At 42.5% G+C, this 21,442-nt stretch overlaps 1 protein-coding gene across 5 annotated transcripts in view; it reads left to right on the top strand.

The window, feature by feature from the left end:
• Positions 1–296: 296 nt before the first annotated feature.
• TTC12 (tetratricopeptide repeat domain 12) overlaps positions 297–21,442 on the top strand; it is a 49,377-nt gene continuing 28,231 nt past the window's right edge. For 4 of the 5 annotated variants that reach the window (XM_061202537.1, XM_061202535.1, XM_061202534.1 and 1 more), the window contains exons 1-8: positions 297–325; positions 1,936–2,008; positions 7,923–8,086; positions 9,389–9,410; positions 10,031–10,108; positions 10,939–11,060; positions 15,366–15,425; positions 19,723–19,794. In XM_061202537.1, coding sequence (XP_061058520.1) covers positions 1,951–2,008; positions 7,923–8,086; positions 9,389–9,410; positions 10,031–10,108; positions 10,939–11,060; positions 15,366–15,425; positions 19,723–19,794 — 576 coding nt within the window. In that variant the 5' untranslated portion in view covers positions 297–325; positions 1,936–1,950. The other variant, XM_061202533.1, reaches the window with a different exon arrangement.

Here is a 21,442-nt window from a genome sequence, read left to right as displayed (position 1 = left end):
CTTTGGGGCCAGGGATATTAAGCTAACGCAAGTGACACACCCTCCAACCCCAGAAAACAAAGAAGCCAAAACCTGGAGCTGATTTAGGGATCAGCGCAGGTCCCTCGGGCTTCTTTTGCTCCCCCCAACTTCCCCGGTCCCCAGCGGGCTTCCCACGCCCCAGCTCGGCCTTGAACTTGGCTGCGCGCTCCGGAACTAAAACTCAGGGCGCGTCAGAGCACGGGGCCACGTCCGCCCCTGGCCCTTTGGCACCGCCCCGCCTCAGCCTAGGTCGGTCACCGCCCGCCCACAGCCGCCATTCCCTGTCCAGCTCTGGGCGCGTCAGGTCAGTGCAGCGGGGTGGCCCGGGGTCTGCCCTGGTCCTGGTCCTGATCTGGCCGTCAGAGCCAAGCAGAGGACGCTGGTTTGGGCCCCGGCGGATGGGACGGTATCAGCTGAGGGCCGCCAGGACCTCCGCGGAGGGCACTGGGCCGGTGGACGCTCTGGAGCGGTTGCCGGGCAACGGTGCCGCCGGCCCCGCCCCTCTGCGCCGGCCGGGGAGGGGCATTTGGGGCGAGCCGGTCTCCTGGCTGCAGGTGGGACGCAGGCTCCTTCGCAGTGAAGTGGATACCGTCGGACGCCTTGGACATCACCGTGCCCTGGCCTTCTCGTCCCGTCGTGGGTTCGCTGCCCAGCCATGGCGCGCCCTTAGACCCTGGCCTGGGCGCAGAGGGCTTGGCGCCTGCCCGCGGGAGTTCTGAGCCTGCCTTCTGCCTCTCCTAACCTTGGGCAAGTCAGCTCACTTGACTAGGCCTCAGTTCCACGGGAGCCTGAATTGTTAAGAGCTGGAAAGAAACCTAGCGATCATTTAGTTAAGCCAGAGGTCCCCAGCCCTGTTTTATAGATAAGGATGTCTTGCAGTAACCACTCATTGCCTACCTGGTGCTTTAAATTAATCCCCAGATAGCCCTCTGTTTGTATTATAGTTTCCAGAGAATGAATGAGGCCTCTGAGGGTCAGAGAGGTTGTGACTTTAGCTGAGGTAGCACAGCTTATAACTGGTGGAGTCTCAGATCAAATAACTCACGGCTTGTTCCTGGCAGATTTCAAATTTCCAGTTAAAGGTGCCTTATTTGGCTACACTGTTATTAAACCTAGCTGTAAATCAGAATCACCTGGAGAGTGTTTAAAACTATACATTCCTGGGTACTCTCTCAGGCTTACTAACTGAGGGGCTCTGGGCTAAGGCTGAAGAATCTTATGCTAAACCAGTTTTTGGATGATTCTTATGGTCTGTGGGTGGACCTTTGAGAACCACTGGCTATAGCGTGAGGCCTTTCACTCAAAAACAACTGAGAGGTGATCCAACTAAAGTACCTGGAGAGGAGAAGAGAGGCTGGCGTGCAGGGCTGTCAAGTTCTAATCCCTCCATGCAATTTGTAGCTTCTCTTCACTCCTCAGAAATAAGCCAGAGGCTTATATTTTAAATAGTTTGGACATTTAGATGCAAATTGTCCCATATTTGGTTACCTGTCACACAGCCAGGTCCAAAGCTTCTGGCTGGGCCAGCCTGTCATCATCAAAGTCAAGCGTTATAGTGTCCTCCTCCACCTCTGGTGGCCTGTCAACTGCTCTCCACCTGGCCGCCTTCAAGCCAGGTCCCTGAATCACAGCAGCTGATGTTGGCTTTGTAGGGACATTTCGCAGAGCACTTTCCCCATTGGAGGGAGGCTGGCAGCTTCCCAGAAATATCGCCACACATAATGAGGGTCCCTTGGCCTTAACAGCAGTCAGAGTGAAGTAGATCACCCTGCTTGTTATTCATGACTTTTCTAAACACAAATCCATCTTAAAAATAATTACCTGGCTCTTAGTTTTAGAAGGCTAATCAGCCTGACAAATTCTGTTTAGAGTTTTATTTTTATTAATTTTCATCATTTATGCTGCCTCCCTCAGGGATTCTGGTTCACAATGGCTGACTATCAAGAGGAAGACTTGCAGAAATTTCTTAAAAATGTAGACGAAATCAGTAAGTACCAGTAAATCATATACAAATTAAATTTTACTTTAGGGAGGTGGAGTGATTAAAGAGAGATGATTACTCTAAGTTAGTTCCTGGGTTGCCTGACAGGTTTATGACTCTTAAGGAAAAAAAACGTTCGTGAGATTAAACAGAAGGGGTATTGAGAAGCAAGTAATATTGGAGCCTGGGGGTAATATTTTTTGGCTGTTAATTGGTATCAGAGAAGCTGCTAACATTCTGATTGAATTCAGGCTGACAGCTCTTCTATTTTCTCCCTTTCTGTGTAGAATCAGGTCAAAAGGAGCTTCTATTTCCCCATCACCAATGAGCCCACTGTTCCCTTGGAGAAGATCACTCAGGAACCCCACTGATCAGTCTGAAATCCCTCTTGTTTTAGGGGAGAGCCGTTTCTGGTTTTGAACTGCAGAGGCAAAGTCAAAAGGCTTTCTCTCAGGGTCCATCACATTACATAGCTGGCTCCTGGGTCCACCACATTACATAGATGGCTCCTGGGTCCATCACATTACATAGATGGCTCCTGGGTCCATCACATTACATAGGTGGCTCCTTGTCATACTCCTGTCTCTCCTCCTCTAGGCAGGAAGACCCTTCCTCAACTTAGACAGGTGGGATCTCAAAGGACATACTCTGACCACACAGATCACATACAGGAGATTCCAGAGCACTCAGTCCCTGCTCAGACTTCAGGGAGCTTGTTTGAGGATAGAGACAAGAAAACCAACAGTGAAACAAACCTTACATATCAAATAGAAATATATTGAAGTTGCTGCTTCTCACAGGCTGTATGGGTCCAAAGAATAAAATGGTTTTAAAAATAGTTCAGGCAACTTCATAGATGGTACATCCTTAGGGTGTTCTTTGGGTTTGTCATGGGCCTCTTCTCCTCGGCCCATCCCCCAAATGTTGTTCTGGCCTGGCCCACTGCTCACCTTCCTCTTCAGGTGATCTAGCCCAAGCACGTGGTTTTAGCTACCACCCTTGTGATGACCCCACATCTCAATTGCTACCAGCCACTTTTTTTGAGCCTCAGCCTCTATGCCAACTGTCACACCCATTGTATCCCTCAAGCACCATGAACTTAATGTGTCCAAAGGTTAGTTGATCGTCTCTTTCTCTGTCCCCCCCAGTGCCAAATAAAACCTGCTTCTCCTACCCTCCCATTCGTTCTAGTCTCACTTGGTGGCACTGCTGTCCCCAGATTTACAAGTCACATTGGCCTCCTCTCACCTCTCAGCCCTTAATTTAATCAGCCCTCAGGTTTGCCTTCTCCCTCCAGCTCCAACCTCTCCAATCTCCCTTTGTTCTGGTTCTCTTATCCAGATGATTTCAACAACCCCCTGATTGTTTTTCCCACCCCCAGGCTTACACTCCCCACAGGGTAATGTATCTAAAATGCAAATCTGACCCAGCCACTTCTCTGCTTGAATTCTCCCCGCAGTCCCAATAAATTTCATGCTCTCATCAGGACCTAAGTCCTCCCGTGACCTTGGCCTTACCTCTCGCCTCCCCCTACCTCACACTTGAGCTACAGACTGCTTCCGGTTCCCCACACACCCCCTGACCATTCATCCTCTGCTTGCTGCCTTTGTCCTTCCCTCTGCCTCCCGGTCTTTCTTTACCTGGCTAACATTCATTCATTCATTTCTATATCATTTGTATCAGTGCCGTCCGATAGAACTTTCTGTGATGATAGAAATGTTCTATAATCTGCACTGTCCACTGTGGTAACCAGTGACCACAAGTGGCTATCGAGGGTTTGAAATGTGGCTAGTGCTACTAAAGAAGTGAATTTCTCTATTTCATTTATAAGTAATTTAAATTTATATAGCCACATGTGTATAGATTCTATACATTCATTTCTTAGGCTCTTGCTGTGTACTGAGCATTGCTAGACCCTGGAGAGTACAGTAACAATGAATAAGAATTACTTTCCCTCATGGTACCTACAATCTGGTGGGGAAAACAGATAAACAAGTAATTTCAAGGGTGATGTATGCTACAAAGAGAGATTGGTAAAATGCAAGAGACTCTAACTCAGATTAGGGAGTTGTCTGATGGGCTGCTGTAACAAAATATCACAGACTGGGGGGCTTAGGCAAGAAATTAATTTTTGTCACAGTTCTGGAGATCAGAAGTCCAAGATCAAGGTGTTAGGTTTAGTTTCTCCTGAGCCCTCTCTCCCTGGCTTGCAGACAACCCCCTTCTTATTGTGTCCTCACATGGTCTTTTCTCTGTGTGTGCACATCCCTGGTATCTCTTCCTCCTCTTATACGGACACCAATCCAATTGGTTTAGGGCCCCACCCTTATGACCTTATTTATCCTTCATGACCTCTTTAAAATCCCTGTCTCCAAATACAGTCACACTGAGGGGATTAGGGCTCCAACATATGAATTGGGGCAGAGGGGCACAATTCAGCCCACAAATAAAGGCTTCCCTAAAGGATGAGATTTAAGCACAAATCTGAAGTCTGAGTAGGAGTTGGCCACTGGGGAGAGGGTAGGGGAGTATTCTAAATGGAGAGAAAGTACGTAGGAAAGATGGAAGTTAAGAGCAAGTGTGGTCCTTTTGAGAAACTGAAAGATTAAAAAGCTCAGTATAGCTGGAGAGAATAGATCAAGGAGAGAAGGGTCCCATCTGAGTCCAGAAAGGCCAGATCAGGAACGACCTTGGAAGCCACAGTAAGGAATTCGTGTTTATCCTGAGAGCAATGGGAATCCTTTGGAGGATTTACTCGGAGCAGAAACATGGTCAGATTTACACCTTAGAAAAGTCACTCTGGCAGTGGTAGACTGGAGGGGAGAAGCAAACAGGTGCTGAGAGCCAGCTAGGAGGCTGTTACAGTGCTCCAGGGAGAAGAGACTGTGGCTGGAATGGACACAAGTAGACAGATTGGAGAGATAATTCAGAGCTTACTAGACAGGCTTTAGTGTTGATGGCTGTGAAGGTGGAGGGAGAACAAAGGCTTAAGGATGAGCCTGAGAGTCTTGATTGAATGACAAGTGGATGGTTGGACCATCTGCTGAGATAGGGGCATTTGAAGGAGGAACAGTCTGGGGAGAAAGAGGGTAGGCAGATGAGTAAGGCATCCCAATGAAGATGTTCAGAAGGCAGTTGGCTTTGTGAGTCTGAGCCTAAGAGAGAGAGTAGCTGGGGAGGTCAACTTAGGAGACACTGGCATCTGCATGGTATTTGGAGCCATAGGAGGGAACAGGAATTCCTGGGAAAGGTGTAGAAAAAGAGAAGAGGGCTCGGGCAGAGAGTCTACAGAGAAAAATTCAAAAAAAATCTATAAATAAATTATTAAAGTAAAGAAGGAAATCGAGCAAGGTTTTTGGATACAAGGTTAATGTATAAAATTCAGTTGCATTCTTGTATACTGCCTATATACCAGCAGCACTTCATTTACAATACCAAAATAAATCCATCAAAATATATGCAAGACCTTTATGGGGAAGGTTATAAAATTTAATTGAAAGAGCTCCCAGTGTTCAAAACTAGAACAATTTGAGCAAGAAAGCAAACACAGTATTGGATTATAGCCCAAAGTATAAAATAAATATCCATGAGTCTATATGGATATAAATAAACGATGAATAATAAACAAGTAAATAAATATGTAAGGCAAATCTCCCATACAGAAGAATTTCAAACAATTTATGTAGATATTCCCGCCTCTAGAAGGTAGAGCATAACTCTTCACCCCTGAAAGTGAGATAACATTTACTGACTTGCTTCCAAAGAGTACGGTACAGGAAAAGAGGGGAAAAAGTAACTTTAAGATGGAAAAAGCTGGCAAACTCTACCTTAGGTGGTCAAAGTTAACATCATGATAAATCATATTGATAACATGTACCCTTAATATGTGCTATGGTCTTCCTCCCAAAATCTTGATAACCTCAGTCTAACTGTGACAATAACATCACGTAAACCTAAACTGAAAACTATTCTACAAAAAATACCTGACCAGTAGTTCTCTAAACTGTCAAGGAAAACAAGGAAGGTCTGAGAAATTGTCATAGCCCAGAGAATTATAAGGAGACATGACTAAATGTAATGTGATATCCTAGATGGTATCCTGGAATGGAAAAAGGATATTATGGAGAGATTAATGAAATTATAATAAAGTTCAGAGTTTAGTGAATAAAAATTTTAATTAAAAGACATAAAATATCTAAATAAGTGGAGACATATTTTATCATGGATGGGAAGACACATTTGGTAAGGAAATCTGTTCTTCTCAAATTATTCTCTACATTCAACACAATTTAGATCAAAATCCCAAAAATGTTTTGTTTAGAATTCAACAAGCTGATTCCAGAGTTCACACAGAAGAGCAAAGGGCCAAGAATTAATCCAGAAAATTTTGCAGAAAAATAAGAAGGTGGGATCTCCCTATCAGATGTTCAAGACTCGTTATAAAACTGTAGTAATTATGCATGGAAGTTTTGGTGCTGAAAAAGATGTCATCCAGTAGAATGGAATAAAGAGCCTAGAGCGGGTTCACGCATGTAACAGGGATGGCACAACACATCGGTGGGAAGGCAGGGACTCTTCAACAAATGGTGCTCGTGCCCTATGCAAAGTCAGCTCCAGGGGACTTCCCTGGTGGTCCAGTGGTTAAGACTCTGCACTTCCACTGCAGGGGGCATGGTTGCAATCCCTGGTCTGGGAATTAAGATCCCACATGCCAAGCGGTGCGGCAAAAAAAAAAAAAAAAAAAAAAAGTCAGCTTCAGGTGGATTAAATACCCTAATGAGAAAAACAGAACGTTAAAAGATGTAGAAGACGTGTAAGAGTATATTTGTAAACCTAATATACACAAAAGGCATAAAGCATAACGGGAAATATTGGTACATTTAACACATAGAAAATCTCTTCAACAAAAGCTTCCATAAAAACAGGTAAAAAGACAAACCATACTCAAGGAGATGTTCACAAACACATATCAGTCCGGAATATATAAAGAAATCATAATAAGAACAAGACAAACAACCCAATAGAAAATCGGCCAAGGATAGGAGCAGGCAGTTGACAGAAAAGGAAATCCAAATGGCCTACAAACCAATGAAAAGATGCTCGATCCCAATCATGTTCAGGAAAATGCAAATGAAAACATTAAGTAGATAAATGCATTATAGTGGCAACAACTTGAAAGTTTGACAACAAACATTAACTAGGATGTGGAGGCATGGGAACTCTTGTACACAGCTTATAGGAATAAAACTTTGATACAGCCGTAACCTGAGGAATATGTCACATGTGTGCATGGGGACATATGTACACAGATATTCGATTTGTCATTTATTCACTAGCAAAAAATTTAAAAACACCTGGGTGTCCATCAATAAGAGAATGGATTACCTATGGTATATACAGGGATTAAAATAAATCAACTGCAACTATTAGTATCAAGAACAAATCTCTAAAGCATATTAGGAGAAAAAACTAGGTTGCAAAAGAATGCACGTTTTGTAAAAACCATTTATTTAAGATGTTTAAATACACGCATATACACAAATTCTCTAGTAGGTGAATAGGTTCTGGGGATCTAATATACAGCATGGTGACTATTGTTAACAATACTGTACTATACACTTTAAAGTTGCTGAGAGAGTAGATCTTAAATGTTCTCACCACACACACAGAAAATGAAATTATATGAGGATATGGGTGTGTTAACTAACCTTGGTGTGGGAATCATTTCTCAGTGTATACGTGTATCAAATCACCATGTTGTACACCTTAAACTTACACAATGTCGTGTCAATTATATCTCAATAAAGCTGGAAAAATAAAAGTCCTTCCCCATGAAATTTTCTACACCATCTTTTTAGTGAATGGAGTCTTTCTTTTTGAAGACCTTGCTTGAATGATTCACCTCTGACTTCTCCTCTAGCCAATTTAATTCAGGAGATGAATTCTGATGACCCAGTCGTACGAGAGAAAGCTGTCCTCGAGACAGAAAAGAGACTGCAGTTTACAGAGGAAGACCAAGAGGAGGACGAGTGCAGGACCACCGTGAACAAGACCATGATCAGTCCTCCACAAGCTCCCACAAAGGTGCCCTTTCCCTATGGTGGAGTTATCTAAGTAGACAGAGTGAGGAGGTCTGCATAAAGCAGAGGAAGTAGTGGTTTAATCTCAACTGCCTGGTGAGGCTGATATAGCCTTTTGTTTTGTAGATTCACTAGATTTATTTTCCACAAGGAAGTATAAACTCTGATTTCTTGATCTTTCTGGGTCATCCTTAAACAACCCTTTGGGTTTGTTTTAATGAAAATTTGGCCTCTCTACCCACTGAGCTTGTGACCATTTTTAAGCTGTTTTTTTTTTGTTTTTTTTTTAACATCTTTATTGGAGTATAATTGCTTTACAATGGTGTGTTAGTTTCTGCTTTATAACAAAGTGAATCAGTTATACATATACATATGTTCCCATATCTCTTCCCTCTTGCATCTCCCTTCCTCCCACCCTCCCTATCCCACCCCTCTAGGTGGTCACAAAGCACAGAGCTGATCTCCCATGTGGTTGCTTCCCACTGGCTATCTATTTTACGTTTGGTAGTGTATATATGTCCATGCCACTCTCTCACTTTGTCACATCTTACCCTTCCCCCTCCCCATATCCTCAAGTCCATTCTATAGTAGGCCTGTGTCTTTATTCCCGTCTTGCCACTAGGTTCTTCATGACCTTTTTTTTTTTTTTTTCCCTTAGATTCCATATATATGTGTTAGCATACTGTATTTGTTTTTCTCTTTCTGACTTACTTCTCTCTGTATGACAGACTCTAACTCCATCCACCTCACTACAAATAACTCCATTTCGTTTCTTTTTATGGCTGAGTAATATTCCATTGTGTATATGTGCCACATCTTCTTTATCCATTCATCTGATGATAGACACTTAGGTTGCTTCCATGTCCTGGCTATTGTAAAGAGAGCTGCAATGAACATTTTGGTACATGACTCTTTTTGAATTATGGTTTTCTCAGGGTATATGCCCAGTAGTGGGATTGCTGGGTCGTATGGTAGTTCTATTTTTGGTTTTTTAAGGAACCTCCAAGCTGTTAAGGTAATATATTCTACTAACTCATATTTCCAACTCATACAGCCACAGCGGCGGTCCCTTGACCTGCTCGCCCTTGTTTCTGCAGAGGTAGCCCCATAACAATTGTGCCCATAACTCGATCTCCTGATTTACAGCAAGCCCCCTGAATTTTGAGCCTTTCAGTATCGATGGTTAAAGGAAATGACCCTACTCTCCACTTGTAATTGATCTGCCTTCTTGCTTTGTCTATGTATAAATGAGGGAGTAGTTTTTGAAATTTGTGTCTTTGTTTTTATGATAACCTGTGCCCTGCAGAACACAGATGAAGTAAACACAGGTAAGGACAGCATCTCTCTTTCCAATGTGTATTATTCCTTTAGGATCAGTGTTTATTGATTGTAGCTTCCAGACCCTTAAACTATAGCCTCTGGGCTTACAAACAACCCATGAATGAAAACCTACTGATCACTCAATTCTGTTACTAGTAGTCAGAGGGGACGGTACTCAGAGGGTTTTTCCTATGTTCTCCTGGCCAGTCTTTTGTAAACTGAATTCAGTTATTCTGTTTCATCCAATTTACTCTTAGCTGCTTAAAGGGATCCAGAGAGTTTCTCAGTTGCTCAGCTCAGAAGCTCATTATGCTAAGTGGAACAAAAAAGTCTGTCTTCAAAGAAAAACTCTTTAAAAAGGCATAATTCAAATTTGAAGCACAGACATAGTCACCAGGTATAATAATACATCACACAGATTACCATTTAATGTCAAATTAAGAAAATGTCATTTTAGTTGTCTCCGAATCTGTGTGTGTGTGTGTGTGTGCGTACATGTGCCTACATGTGAATGCATGAAAAGTGTGGCTCTAAAACTCTAAAGTAGCTTTTTTCTGAATTTGAGCTAAAGTACTGATTATAGTATTTGGATTTTTCTTTTTAATATTTGAAATTACGCTGTTGTCAGAGGGCTTCTTGGCATCTATGGAGAAGGATGCAAAAGAACGTGCCAAAAGAAGAAGGGAAAACAAAGTCTTAGCAGATGGTAATTGTCAGTCTTTTCACTTTTCAAGAGCCAGGGTGATTTGTGCTAGAAAGGGCAAGGAAGTCTCTATGCTAATGTTTGAGGACATCAAGATTCCCAGTGGGTGGGTTCATGATGGGCCTGAGGCAGTAGGACCTGGCCAGGCAGAAACTAGTCTGTTTCCTGTTCCCACAGCAAGAAGCAGGGAGTCAGACGCAGCCCTGAGTCAGCCTCCACAGTCAGACCCTTCTAAAGCACATGGATGGATTTAGCAGCACTAAGTGATGCTTGGAAAGTAGGGAGGGATGGGAGTGAGGTACTACTGTCCAGCCTGAGGCACAGATGAAGAAATGAAAAAGAAAAATGAAACAAGCAAACACAGCTGGGAGAAGGGAGAGGGGAAATAAAGGAAAAGAAAGAACTGGGGTTGTGTGTGTGGTGAGGAAGATACACATGACAGAAGAATGCTTTCAGCACTTATTTTATTACCACTCAGTGGTATGTGCGCTGCAGATCTGAACGATTCCGTATTTGCTAGAGAATTAGTTGTGTGAATCTCTTTATGAGACATTTGAATGTGTAGACTTGCTCTTTGTGGCAAGTTTGGGGTGTTCTGAGCCTTGAGGCAGAAACATTTACTTTTTCTGAGAAGCTGCTTAGAGGACTTGGGGTAGGTTGAGAGTACAGAAACCTACCTGGAATTATCTGCAGAGAGAAGTAAGTGACAGGCCCCCTTTGGATGCATGGAAGCTCTGACCTTCAAAGTAGAGTTGGAAAATCAGGGCAATGAAGTCTGAAAGAATTTTCCAGTGTGTGGGGAGAGCTCACCTGTATAACTTCTATTCTCACAGCCCTAAAAGAAAAGGGGAATGAAGCATTTGTCAAAGGTGATTATGAAACAGCCATCCTGTGCTACAGTGAGGGTTTGGAGAAGCTGAAGGACGTGAAAGTACTGTACACCAACCGAGCCCAGGTGAGTGATCCGAGGATGTGTCCACGGGCTTTCCTCAGGGAACAGTAGCCACTAACCTAGTGAAAGCAGAGAAAGATGAGACCAGATGGCGCCAGTGTTGTGCTCATAACTGTGTAACAGCTGGCTCTGGTCTGGTTGGGGGTGGGGGCTGATTTGTAGGGAGCATTTGCCAATTTCTTGGTGTAAATACTTTCACTGTGGTTCAATTTCAAGCTACCAACTTGGAATCATTGAAGGAGAACTTGGGAACAGCTACACATAATCAGTTCTCTCCATAGTAGAAGTCCGCTCCAGCACATCACTGATGGTACCCAGGCATTTTCCCTCGTGTATAGACAAGAAAGCTAGTGGAATGAGACAGTCTATGAGACCTTGGAATTCTGCCACCACTGAAGTTGTTCAGCTTCTTTTTTGATGCCAGTCTACATTCCTAAGGGTTACTCTCCTGTTAATTTCTTACCCATCGTATCAGTCCCTCCTTGATTAAGCTTCTGTGACTGGGGTATACTGGAGAGCTAATGGGCCTAGAGCCAATTTCTCAGAAATTTTGAGTTTCTGAAATCCCTCATACCTCCCTTTTATATCACAGACGAGCTCAGATTCCTGGAACACCAGGTAGAAACCATCACCCAGATGTTTGTTATCTACTACTTAATGAAGGGCAAAATTAATAGTTCTCAGTTGAAACAAAAATGTCACCTGTGACCTTATCTTTGAAAAGTACTTGAGTTTGTGTATGGAAGAGCTCTCTACTGCTCAGGCCTGAAAAATTGGCAGATTCGTGGACATGATTATCCAATGATCAGGATATGTCAGCAGGACCTGGGTGAGATGAACTTGACACCATGTCACTTACAAGAGGGAGTGATTCATCATCTCCAATTTCTATAACTCAAGATTAAGAAGGTCCTGCTGTGGTATGTTGAGGAAGAGTGCAAGAAACAGGACGTTAGCAGTCCAGAAAGTCTGGGCAGTGACAGTGATTTAATGATAAATAAATCCAAGCACAACATAAGCTCATTAGTTCAGCAGTTTGGATAAATCAGACTCGAGTTGAGGTGTCATTTACCTAGCCCCATTTGTGGAGAAAAATTGTAATAAAGAAGAGAATCAGTAAATAAAATGGCCAGAGGTTGATTTTGCCATGTACTTCTTATCCCCCTAACAAGATTATAAACTTTTTGAAGGTAAAAACTGCCATATACTTTTCCCCCTAATGCTTTACTTATAACAGATGTTCAATAAATCCTTGTTAAGTTACATAACACTGGGTGGAGGCGTAATAAGTCCATTTAAGGGAATGGCGTTTCTGTTGACACATCAAAAGAAACATTTAAATGCAAACAATTAATAGAATAATCATAGTTCCTTTTTATTTATCACCAAATTTGGTCTCCAGAACATTTACCTACTGATGGTTATTCAGTCTTGTTACTCTGAAGTTATTTGAAAGCTGTAAAATTGAATTGCCTTTAAAATGTTATGTAATTCAGACTTCTACTAATTCAGATGGTCTATACCCTGATTCATCTAAATTAGTTACATTTTTACTGTACTCAAGTTTAAGCAGCACTTTGATTAGTTCTGGAGAATCACATTAAGAATGACTGTGGATAAAAATAAGTAAATGCAATGAAAAGCTTTGGGAAGGCAATTCCTCCCACTTTTCCCAAAGAGAAAGCTTATTCAGAGACAAATAAATGCAAAATGTGCTGCCTGGTGTTAAGAATCATTTGAACCGTTGACTATTTTTAAAATGCCTCCCTGTTTGCACGCAGTGTTAGAAAACACTTAATAAGGACCCTGTGAATTGAGAGTCGCTGCGTGCTGGAGAGAAAACCTACCCTTTCATCGCCGTGTTTTTCTCCTGGAGCTAATGTTATGATCAATAAATTGCTGGCGTAATTTAGATAAATCAGGAGTTTAATTGCCATTTGGAAAAGTCGTTCTTTTTAAAATGTGGAAAAACAAAAGAGAACGGGGAATTTATAGGGTGTTGGGTCCAAGCTTTAAAAAAAGAAAAAGAAAGAAAAGTGAAAGGCTGTGTAGAGAAATTGTTGAAGCCCATATAGACTTTTTCAGAGTCTGTATCCTGAATAACAGTGTCATGAAATTATGACTACGGTTGTCTAGAAGGATGTTAGTTTCTTCCTCACATCCTCTGACTTTCTGATGAAACCGCACACCCGGAGGAAAGGATGGTGCTTTATAAACAGAGGGCTCAAAGAGTCGTCGTCTTCAATTAGTACTGAAGCCCTGTTAATGAAAGCACTGCATAGCAGCTTCCTATCTATTGGTGCGAAGAGCTGCCCGGCAGAAATCCCATTAGCTGGCTATTGCCTGCTCACTCGTCACTTTGGTTGAATGCTTAAATTTCTCATGAATTATAACACTAACCTCATATTTGGCCTGTCCATGTAAATATCTCATCAGATTTATTGTTCAGAATGTCACAGTACCCTGGTACAGCTTTGATCATGGGCAAACCTCCGTGGAGTATTGGGTCTATTATTGGTGACTGATGGGACCCTGGTGCCTGGTTTTCCTTTCTTCCAACAGGGTGATCATTGCTGCTTCTTAGGGAACTTTCCAAAAGAAGAGCCCTTAAAGTCTACTTTGTGCAACTTGATAAGAATTTATTAAGCACCTTTCATGTCCAGTAATTAAATACAGAGGGTATAGTAGCCATGGTGCTTGCTGTTAAATGACTTTCATTTGTTTATATATCACACCTCTTGGAAACTATAAATGAACTAAATTCTTAATTCGGTTTAGTTTGAGTGGATCACAGAATTCTGAGTTAATTCTTGATTTTCAAGATTTTCCCCAATTCTAGGAGATCCCAGAAGAGAGCCCCAAGGCATTTGAAACCGAGGGCTCCTGGTGATGGTCTGACCCTTAAATGTCAGCTCATTTCCTGTATCTCTTCCTTCTTGCTGCACTCATGAGGAAAGAAGGGGAACTTTTTCTTAAGCATATTTCCATAACAGCTTTATTGAGATACAATTGATATAACCTACAATCACCCATTGAAAATGTACAATTCAGTGGTTTTTAGCGTATTCACAGGGTTGTGCAACCCTCGCCACAACCAACTTTAGAACAGTTTCATTATCCCCCAAAGAACCCCGTACCCTTTAAGCAGTCACTCCCTAGTCCTCCTCCCCTCCCCCACCCCAGCCCTAGGCCACCGCTAATCTACTTTCTGTCTCTATACATGTGCCTATTCAGGACTTTTCATATAAATGACATCATATAATATTTATCCTTATGTGTCTGGCTTCTTCCACTTACCAGTGTTTTCAAGGTCCATCCATGTTGTATGTAGTATGCATCAGTACTTCATTCCTGTTTATTGCCAAATAATATTTCATTGCCTGGATCTACCACATTTTGTCTATCCATTCAAAAATTGCTGGACATTTGAGTCATTTCTGCTTTTTGGCTCTTATAAATAATTCTGCTATGAACACTGGTGTGCACCTTTTTGCGTGGACACATGTTTATAGTCCTCTTGGCTATATACCCAGGAGTGAAATTGCTGGATCATATGGTACCTCTGGGTTTTACCTTTTCAGGAAATGTCAGACTGTCTCTCAAAATCGCTGCACCATTTTACCTTCCCACCAGCAGTGTATGAGTGTTCTGATTTCCTACCTTCTCACCAACACTTGTTATTATCTGTCTTTTTGATTCCCTTTCTTATTTGGTTTCCTTCTGGAACATTCACAGCAGGGTAGACTCCAGAAGCTACCTCTTCCTTTGTAGGGGTGGTCAGTGTGCTGGGCATTTTCTGTTTGCCCCTCCAGATCCTTCTCTGCCCTGCTCTGTGCCCTGGGGGATTGACCTCTGTGGACTGTCCTCTTGGCTTCCCAGCTTTCTAACTTCCATTTGGGTTCAGCCAACGAGATGAGAAGGAAGGAGGAAAGTGAGCTGCGGCTTTATTCTCGCAGCTTCTGCTCTACTAAAGGCCTCAGCTCCTGTTAAGCAGCGCTCTTCACAAAGCGACCCTCTCCCGTTTTGTTCATTGCTTCTCCTTCTGCCTCTTCAGGTCTGGCAGCGGTGATGGCTGTCCACTGTTGGTCTGCCTCCACCCTGCCCTCACCCTGTAAATAGTCCCTTTATTAAACTCTCCCCGGTTACCCTGTGTGAGTGGCATCTGCTTCCTGCTGGGACCCTGACTGGTACAGGTAGGGACGAGTTACTTCTCATCACCACTCTCCTGCCCGACTGCTCTTTCTGTGTTGACTGAAGACTGCCGGCTACAGAGCTGTGTGTGACTAGCAGCTGTTTGTGTCCTTACAGGCTTATATCAAACTTGGGGACTACCGGAAGGCACTGGTGGATTGTGAGTGGGCTCTGAAGGTAAGAAGATTGTTTCCTCTTCCACATGCTGGAGCTGGGCTTGCTGGGGCCAGATGTCTCAGTCCTGACGTGAATAGAGGGGAGCTGCCACTGTATCATGGCAGGAAACGGTGTAGGCTCTGCAGAGTCTCAGTTTCCTCATCTGTAAAATGGGAACAAATAGAATTGTCGTGAGGGTTATGATAATGCACACGGTGCCTTGCCCGTGGGAAGTACTCTGGAGAAGCTGCCAATAATATTGGTTTTTCAGGGTTTTATCGCAGTGGCTCACCCTTCACTGTTGTGTTATCAGGTGCTTTGCTCCACATGGTAGTGGAAATGCCTCCTTCTCTTTCCAGAGCTGACCTCGGGGGCTTGTTTCCACGGCGTTGCCATTCTTCCTCATCAGTTCGTGCTTTTCCTCTCCGGCTCTGATAATTTGGAAATGTATCATAGCACCCCCTGTTTGTAGAGGAATAATCAGAAGAAAGAATTCCTGTCGTTCAGCTTGGATACTAGTCAGGCCTCAGGCTGATAGCCTAATACTGTGCATGGTATTTCCTCTGAAACCTGACAGAATAGATAATCAAAGGTGGAGAGGAGGAAGGACTGTTGGTAGAAATATTAGAAGGGTTTTAAAAGAGAAATGTCATGATCACTTCATAGGAACATTATCTCAGATGACTAAATATTTAAATAACCCTTAATCCACATTCCCCCAAGTTACTGTGTCACAGGGGCTTAACTAAATAACCAAAACCAGCGCTTCTCAGCCTTCCTTGCTGAAGTGCTAACAGAACAAACACGAGCCCCTGGAGGGTCTAGAAGCAGAGAACATGAAATTTCTTTTTAGACACGTGTTTTATCTTAAAAATCCTTGCAAATTTTGCATTGCATGCCATAAAATGTATCTATATGTCTTAATATAGCCATGTTATTTTAAGTAATTTATAATCAAGTAAAACTGAAGTGCCGGGAGAACGTGCCAGGTTTATCCTATGGCATAGATTCCCCTGGTCCAGCACTGCCTACCCCAGCTTAATGAGCGTGGCCCCCAGACAAGAGCACATCTCAACAGCAGCACATTGGCCACACCTATTTCCTTACTTTTTATTGAAAGGGTGAGCAAGAAAACAGGTGAATTCGAAACTCACCTTTACTAACAACGGTTTATAAAACACAAGCATCCCACCAAAATGGATATCTGGAGTGCCTGCTTTCTTTACCCCCTAGAAGATACGGTGTGGGGGACACCTTGTCCCATTGCATCATGACGGTCTTTAAGTGATGAGAACTGCCCCAAACTGGTGCCATTAGGTTCTTCACAGCTCCAGTGGAGATCCATTAGCCTGCTTTGTCACCTTATATGATCATGACTTTTTCCTACTATCATCTGTAAGAGAAGAAAGAGGCAAGGGCGTTTTCCTCTGGTGTTTCAACAATAACAGCAAAAGCTGCCGTTTGCTGCACGCTGGCCGTGAGCTGTCTCATTGGAGCCTCACAGCCTTCTTTTCTGTTCTGGTCAATACCACAGTTATCCTCATCTTTCTGACAAGGAAACAGAGCCTCAGAGAGTAACTAAGTAAACTGTGTGGCATCACATAGCTAACATTGGCCTAACTGTAGGCTGGTGCCCTGAACTGTTGACTATAAACAGCTTCTCCACAGAATCCAGGAAACCCCATCCTCCCTGGGTGTGGCTTTCATTCCTTCTGTGGCAGAAACAAGATCTCCTTGTGGGACTTCCAGGAGCATCTTTTCTGATCTGAAAAGGACTGAAGAGGTAGTCACAGCCTCGTGCTGATTCAGGACGACACACTGGCCCATTCCCAAATGTTCACTGAAGCACCGTGTTATTAACGGTGAAACTGAAGCAAAGCAGGCCCAGCACAGCTGACATTAAAAAATGCTGACCCCCAGCAGCCAGCCTTGTTAAACGCCCAGCGAGGCTCCCGTTGAAGACGATTGGGTAAACACTTGGAGGGATGGGAAAAAAAATGTATAAGGAATTCTAAAAACTAACAATCATTGGCTCTACGTGGAAGCTGTGAATTAAAAGAAAAAGTTTCACTCTTTTTAAATATCAGCAGTGAATGTCAGCGGCACTCCATTATTCATAGTATTAGTACTTCCATGCCAGTTTAATAGTTTTGACACTTGTGAATTGGCAGAGACAAGCCCATGTGATGACATTTCAAGACTGATGTTCCTGGTCAGGGAAGATAAGGCAGCGAAGCTGGTTTTAATTAGGATCAGAATCATTTCTTTCTTGGCAGAACTCTTCCTGCACAATAAACTGCATCTTCCTCTGAAGGCAGGATTCCTTTTGAGGGGACCTGGGGTTCAACTGAGAGAATCCTCGTGAGGGTTGATACCTCATCAAAGGAGAAAGGACCTATTCATGAGAAAATCCATTAGTGGCCCTTTGTGTTAGTGTCTGAGGAAGTGTGGTCACGATGCACCCCTCGCGATGGCACAGTGGGACGTGGACGCGATCTGGGGCTCCTTTTCCCCTGTTGCAACCCTGACGCCCTGCCGGTGAAGGTGCTGTGAACAGGTGGCTTCTGTGAGCTGCAGTGCCGGAGTTTCTGTTCCCTTTGACACTTCCCTTCCCGCTTCCTCAGTTCCATCCTCTGTGAGTTCTCCAGGCTTCACTCCACAGCTCCCTGCCTTTCTTCCTCCTACAGTTTCTCCCTCCAAGCTCTCGTCTCCTCTGGTGGGTTCAACTGTCACTCTTGCCAGTGGCTCTCACATCTGTATTTCAGCTGCCCCCCACCCCACAGGTTTCCGTGTGATTGTCTTTGCATCCTCTGAAACACAGTATGTCTTTGTTAGACTATATGTCTTCAGAGTGGATTTCCTTCTACTCAACTGCTGTAGCACTTTTCTGAAGGAGATCTGGTGGAATTTTTAAGCCTTTGGGTCCTGGAGTCAAACGGCTAGATTTTAATCCCAGCTCTTCCACTTAGTGTCTATGTGACCTTGAACCTCTCCAACCCCTAGTTTCCTCATATGTGAAATGGGGTTAATAATTATCTCTACTTCATAGAGTTGTTATAAGGTTTACATGAGATAATTCATATGAATCGTATGGTCAGGACTGAACAATAATGCACTAATATTATTACTGTCATTCACTTAGCAACGAATCAGGAAACGATATTCATGAAAATGCATCTATAAAGGCCTCTCCAATTATAACAATTATTGTTACCCCTTCTATTATTCTTTAGCTTTTCTTTAAATTTTCCTTTTTGCCCTGAAATGGAGTGCTTTTGCTGTAACTACAACAACAGCAGCTAATCCTCTATTACCTGGTACCACAGTGTTTTACACACGTTCCCTCCTCACAATAGCCCAAGGGAGACACTATTATGATCTCCACTTTGCAGATGAGGAAAATGAGCCTCAGAAAAGCTGGGTGGCCTGGCCAGCGTGCCACTTCTGGTTAGAGGCAGACAGGGCTTCACCCAGGACTTCCTAGACGCCTGAGCTTGGACCCTTAACCTCTTTACATCTGCACCCCTGATGGCATCCAACCAGGCACAATGCCTGGCACATAAAAGGGATTCAGTGAATTAACTGGATGCTTTAAATTATAGTTTATGCCTTTGTGCCACATCATTCCCTCTGGAGTTATAATAATTCGAAGCAGGCAGGGGCAGGGCCCCCTGTGCAAGTGGTATCGTTTCAGCCATAAGTTTCATAAGTTTTGAAGGGGGCATCCCTCCTGATCGTAAGTGATAGGAACACAAGTTCTTAGTATATATGTTGTGGTTTATTTCAAGGAAGGAGCTTAAATATATAATAGTAACCTCAGCTGTTTACCCAGAGTAAATTTTCCTACCTTTTAATAAACCAGTGGTTCTCAAACTTGGTTGCACATTTATATCACCTGGGGAGTTTAAAAAATTATTGATGCCTCGGTCCTACCCACTAGTATAATTTAATTGGTGTGAGTTTCAGCTGGGCCATCAGGATTTTTACAAGCACCCCGGGTGATTCTAATGTTCAGCCAAGGTCAAGAGCTCTTCTAAACTAAGGGTTTCTGGTTTGTTTCCTGGTTGTCTCATTAAATGGAAATGAAAACTGGCAAGTATCATGAATTAATTTAATAGAGAGCTTACTTGTGCATCCAGGCTCCTTGCAGGCATCAATTAGTTTGGTTACAGATGCACAGAAAAGTCTTAATTGTCAACTCTGGTGGCTGTCCTGAGAATCAAAGCACTGCCCTAACCCTATTAGCTGGGCAGTTGGGGGAGGGGCTGATGACTTCAAATCTTCCGGAACATCTGATCAGTGATTCTCTTTTATGCAGTGTGATGAAAAATGCACAAAAGCATATTTCCACATGGGAAAAGCCCACCTGGCCCTAAAGAACTACAGTGTGGTAAGTGCTAGAAGAACCTTAAGTGGCATGTTTGATCTCGGAGCAGTGCTTCAGATTGTCTCAGAGGAGAACCACATTCCTCCAAGTTGATGAGATATTAATCCACTTCTTAGTATTTTCCAGGGTAAATCTTAAGATCTTAGAGCTGGGAAGGATGTTGAGTGTCATCTGATAACAGCCCCACCTACTGTAGGAATCTCTTCTGCAGTATCTTCTACCAGTGTCCGTTCAGTCCTGGGAGGAGCATCTCTGGAGAGAAAAGACATAAGCAAAAAGATGAAAAAACAAAATTCACTTGTAATCTCATCACCTGAAAGTAACCATGCAGATAGATATACACACTAAGATACTGTATATTGTTAATAGCAGCTTTGTTGAGATATAGTTCACGTATCAAACAATTCCCCTATGGAAAGTATACAATTCAGTGGTTTTTCGTGTATTCACAGAGTTGCACAACCATCACCACAATCAACTTTAGAACATTTTTGTCACTTTCTCAAAAACGCCTATACCCGTTAGCAGTCACTCCCCTCCCCTCCACCCCCCTCAACCCTAGACAACTACTGATCTACTTCTGTCTCTATACATTCGCCTATTCTATACCATTCATATAAATAGAATTATACAATATGTGGTCTTTAGTGACTGGCTTCATTCACTTAGCATAGTGTTTGCAAGTTTCATCCATGTTGTAATATGTACAGTACTTCATTTTTTTTTTATTGCTGGACAATATTCTATTGTATGGATATACCACATTTTATTTATCCACTTGTCAGTTGATGAACATTCAGGTTGTTTGCACTTTTGGTTATTATGAACATCCACGTACAAGTTTTTGTGTGGACACATGTTTACAGTCCACTTGGCTATACACCTAGGAGTGGAACTGCTGAGTCGTGATAACTCTATGTTTAACCTTTGGAAGAACTGCCATCTTGTTTTCCAAAGTGGCTGCTCCATTTGACATTCCTGCCAGTAGTGTATGGTTCCAATTTCTCCACATCGTGAACAATACTGGTTATTTATTTTTCTTTTCTATTATACCCATCCTGATGAGTATAAAGTGGTATTTCATAATTTTGACTTGCATTTCTCTGATGGCTAATAATGTTGAGCATCTTTTCATGTGCTTATTGGCCATTTGTGTATCTTCTTTGGAGAAATGTCTCTTCAGATCCTTTGTGCATTTGTTCATTAGGTTATTTGTCTTTTTATATTGAGTATAAATATATTCAATATAATATAAATTGAATATTTATATAAATATTCAATATAAAGTAATATAAATATTATATATAGTAATATAATATTCAATATAAATTCTAGATACAAGTCCCTTATCAAATAAATGATTTGAAAATATTTTCTCCCATTCTCTGTGTTGTCTTTTCACATCATAGCACAAAAATTTTTAATTTTGAAGTCTAAATTACCTATTTTTTTCTTTGGTCGCTTATGCTTTTGATATCAAATCTAAGAAACAATTGCCTAATCCAAGATTTAAGAGTTTTATGGCTTTAGCTCTTTCATTTAGATCTCTGATCCACTTTGAGTTAATTTTTGTATATAGTGTGAGGAAGGGATCCAGCTTCATTCTTTTGCATGTGGATATCCAGTTGTCCCAGCATCATTTGTTGAGAAG

This window comes from Eubalaena glacialis, chromosome 10, assembly GCF_028564815.1.
Source record: "Eubalaena glacialis isolate mEubGla1 chromosome 10, mEubGla1.1.hap2.+ XY, whole genome shotgun sequence".
Lineage (NCBI taxonomy): Eukaryota > Metazoa > Chordata > Mammalia > Artiodactyla > Balaenidae > Eubalaena > Eubalaena glacialis.
Note: the sequence above shows the minus strand (reverse complement) of the source record. Positions and strands in the feature narration are given on the sequence as shown.